The sequence below is a fragment of the Ceratotherium simum genome, chromosome 5 (assembly GCF_057802395.1).
Source record: "Ceratotherium simum simum isolate JZ-2026a chromosome 5, ASM5780239v1, whole genome shotgun sequence".
Lineage (NCBI taxonomy): Eukaryota > Metazoa > Chordata > Mammalia > Perissodactyla > Rhinocerotidae > Ceratotherium > Ceratotherium simum.
The window spans coordinates 32,910,438-32,913,487 of record NC_141904.1 but is presented as its reverse complement, the minus strand read 5'-3'; the positions used below and the strand labels follow the sequence as shown (position 1 = coordinate 32,913,487).

General features: G+C 36.1%; 1 protein-coding gene across 3 annotated transcripts in view; it reads right to left on the bottom strand.

The window, feature by feature from the left end:
- Positions 1–1,557: 1,557 nt before the first annotated feature.
- The window catches only part of CMC1 (C-X9-C motif containing 1), an 82,417-nt gene continuing 80,924 nt past the window's right edge, over positions 1,558–3,050 (bottom strand). Inside the window, exon 3 of one of the 3 annotated variants that reach the window (XM_087430656.1) lies at positions 1,558–1,832. In XM_087430656.1, coding sequence (XP_087286782.1) covers positions 1,712–1,832 — 121 coding nt within the window. In that variant the 3' untranslated portion in view covers positions 1,558–1,711. The remainder of the gene's footprint in view (positions 1,833–3,050) is intronic. The other 2 variants (XM_014788328.2, XM_087430657.1) reach the window with 2 other exon arrangements.

Genomic DNA, 3,050 nt, shown 5'->3' with positions numbered 1-3,050 from the left:
GTGGATGTGAAATATTGTCCTTGTCTATATATTTCAAGGTCAGGTACTAATTGTTAGTTGTTAATTTGATTCCTATAACAGACATTTGTTAAACCAACTTATTTTGAGTGGATAAAATGCTTTTCCCTCCAACAACAGGGTAGCTATCAAACAGGTATGTTAGAAAGTCAGTGGTTGATGTTCTTGACAGTTCAGAGTGCTAAATAAATGATGTGTAAGACTATTTAGGAAAGATTAGCCAAAAAACTTTACCCAGCCATAAATTTTTAAATGTACACTTTATGATCATCTCTGTTCTACATAAGATTCAAAGAGAAACGAGAGAACGGCCCATCTGTAGCTATAATCTATTTAAAATGGAAGATTTTATGTTCACTTCTTTCATACTAGCTGAAACATGCTCTGAAGGGCTTCCCTTGAAAATTTAATCTTCAGATTTTTATAACCTAGTTGAGAACATCTGTAACTCAACAAAATGAAGAGAACAGAGCTAACAACAAAAAAGCCATCTATTCCTTCCTCTTGATCTTCTGTTAGCTAAAATACAATTTACATCTTCTCTAAAAGGAAACTGAGGTTGTGCCAAAATGGAACCTAATTCATAAGTAGAAAAGGGACATCCCTACGTAGTAAAGTGTGGAACTTGAAGATCCCATTGGTTCTTTCTTTATGGTCCTGTTTGCTATTTGCTTTAACCAAGTCCTTTAAAAAAAAAATCTTTCAGATCTATTTCATGGGATTGGGGCCAAAGTTAAATCTTGTCCTAGTAGGCACTAATTTCTAACTGTGACTTTAATGAAAACTGTAAATATACACAAAATTTACTTACCTGGAAACTGGTCACAATGGCCATGGTGAAGATTTAACAGCTCATGGGAAAAAAAAGAGCACCTTTTAATATAAAAGCTCACCCTGGGACCAAATTATTGCATTGGGATAGAAATTTTTTACACTAGCTTCTGAAACCATTACTATGTTACAAAATGGTCATTCACTTATAAAGACGACATCTCAATAAAAGATTAAAATATTTTCAGTAGCCAAATTAACAGGTCCAAGAACATAATACCTTTTAGCAAATTTTCTATCAAAGATGTAAATAAAATTAATTCATGTATCTCCTCATCTGTTTCCAAATAAGTCTTGACTACTACTAATAACAATAACCATTAAAGAGTATTTGCCATGTCTGAGGCACTGTGCTACACATTTTGCTTACCTGCAATACTCAGTTAATCCTCACAATAATTGTATGAGACTTATTTCCAGGGTTGCATAGCTAATAAGTGGTAGAACCAGGAAGGATTCTGGTTCATAACCATTCTGCTTTACTGCCTAGTTATTAACACACTGAAGGCTGTCCATTCCTGCTTTCCTTTGGTTACTTGTGGCCCCCATTATTAGCCATTAGTCTATACACTGGAAGAGAGTAATGTAAGATCCGTATGGAACCCTAAAAATCAGTATTACTGTTATAGAACTATCGTTGTGGAAAAAAGAAAAATCCATGATGATCAGGCAAACCATATCCCATTTCACTATTCCTATCCCATTTAATGAACAACTTGAAATTTTTTTAAAAATCTTTATTTCACATAAAATTAATATTTCCATAATTTAGGATAATGCAAACACACTTCCTGGAGTCTTATTTCAGGTGATTGTGATTTCCATGAATATTAGAGTTCTTGAGTATCACCTGAATATTTGTCTACATGCTTGTGGGAAGCTTCTGTAGCCTTTTCTTGGTAGGAATTCCAGTTTTTCTAAATTCTTCCCTTTCCTTCAGGTATTCCATTTTGCATTCTTCATAAAAGGTTGGATCATTATAGCTACAAGAAGGAAACGAAAATCTCATTTTAAAATGAATCACTTTGCAAGTATTTAATGTAAGCTTACTTTAATAATATTCAGACATTCAGGTCATCATGTACAATCTTTAGAAATAGATTTTTAGTAATGGTCATAAATTCATTGTAAACATTAGGCTACCAAACTAGTTAAAGAAAAGAAAAAAAAAAAACTAATGTTCTTTTTTGAATAGCACTGTCCCAGAATAAAGCAATGAGAAGCACAGCACTTCACCTCAAGGAACCCATGGTGTTACAGAGCAGACAGGTAAAGACTACCTTACAATTAAGTATACAAAGCGCTATAATAGAAGTATAGCCCAGTGCACCATGGAAACACGGGGAAGAAGTGGGGGAGAGGGGAGACGTCAAGGGGAAATGCATAGGTTGCATTTTGAAGGACCAACAGAAACCCATATAGAAGGCACACGTGGAAAGGCACCAGAGAGCGTGAAGAACTGCAAGTAAATTAGTACCACTAAAGCAGATTATGCACACAGGAGAAAGGCCTGAGATGAGGCTGGAATGGGCAAAGGCCAAATCATGGTCCACTTAAGCCATACTAAGAAGTTAAAATCTACCCTGAAGGCAATGGGGCACTATTAACAGCAACTGTAAGATCAGCTATGAGTCTTAGATGAATCTGACAGCATGTGGCAGACAGGCTAAAAGGGGGCAGCAAGGTTAGAGGCAGGATGTCCAATAAATAAACTATTACAGTAATCCAGACAAGAAATGATGCGGGCCTAGGCCAAAGGAGTTGATGCAAAGGATGAAATGGATCTGGGAGAGATTTAAGGAAGTCAATGGGAAATAACCAATTAGAGTTAGGAGACAGGAAGATTCTAGATTCTAGACATCTGTATAATTCACAAAGACACAGGATGCAGGAGGAGTAAAAGGAGCTGAGTTCAGTTTTGGACTTGAAAAAAGCAGTAGAGAAATATCATGACCTATAGGAATGAACTGAATCCATGGGTCCAAACTGACCTTTCTTAGACTTGAGAAGAGAACCAGGGAACCCACTTTAAGGAACAGCCTAAGGAAGAAAAGGCTGAGAAGAAGTAGGTAGAGAAGTTGGGGAAATGACAAAGCTTTAAATAGGAAGCCAGATAGAAGGGAATTTTAAGCAATTTCCAGAGAGAGGTCACGTAACAGAGAAAAGACTGAAAAGGTATTCATTGGATTTGGCTACTATGA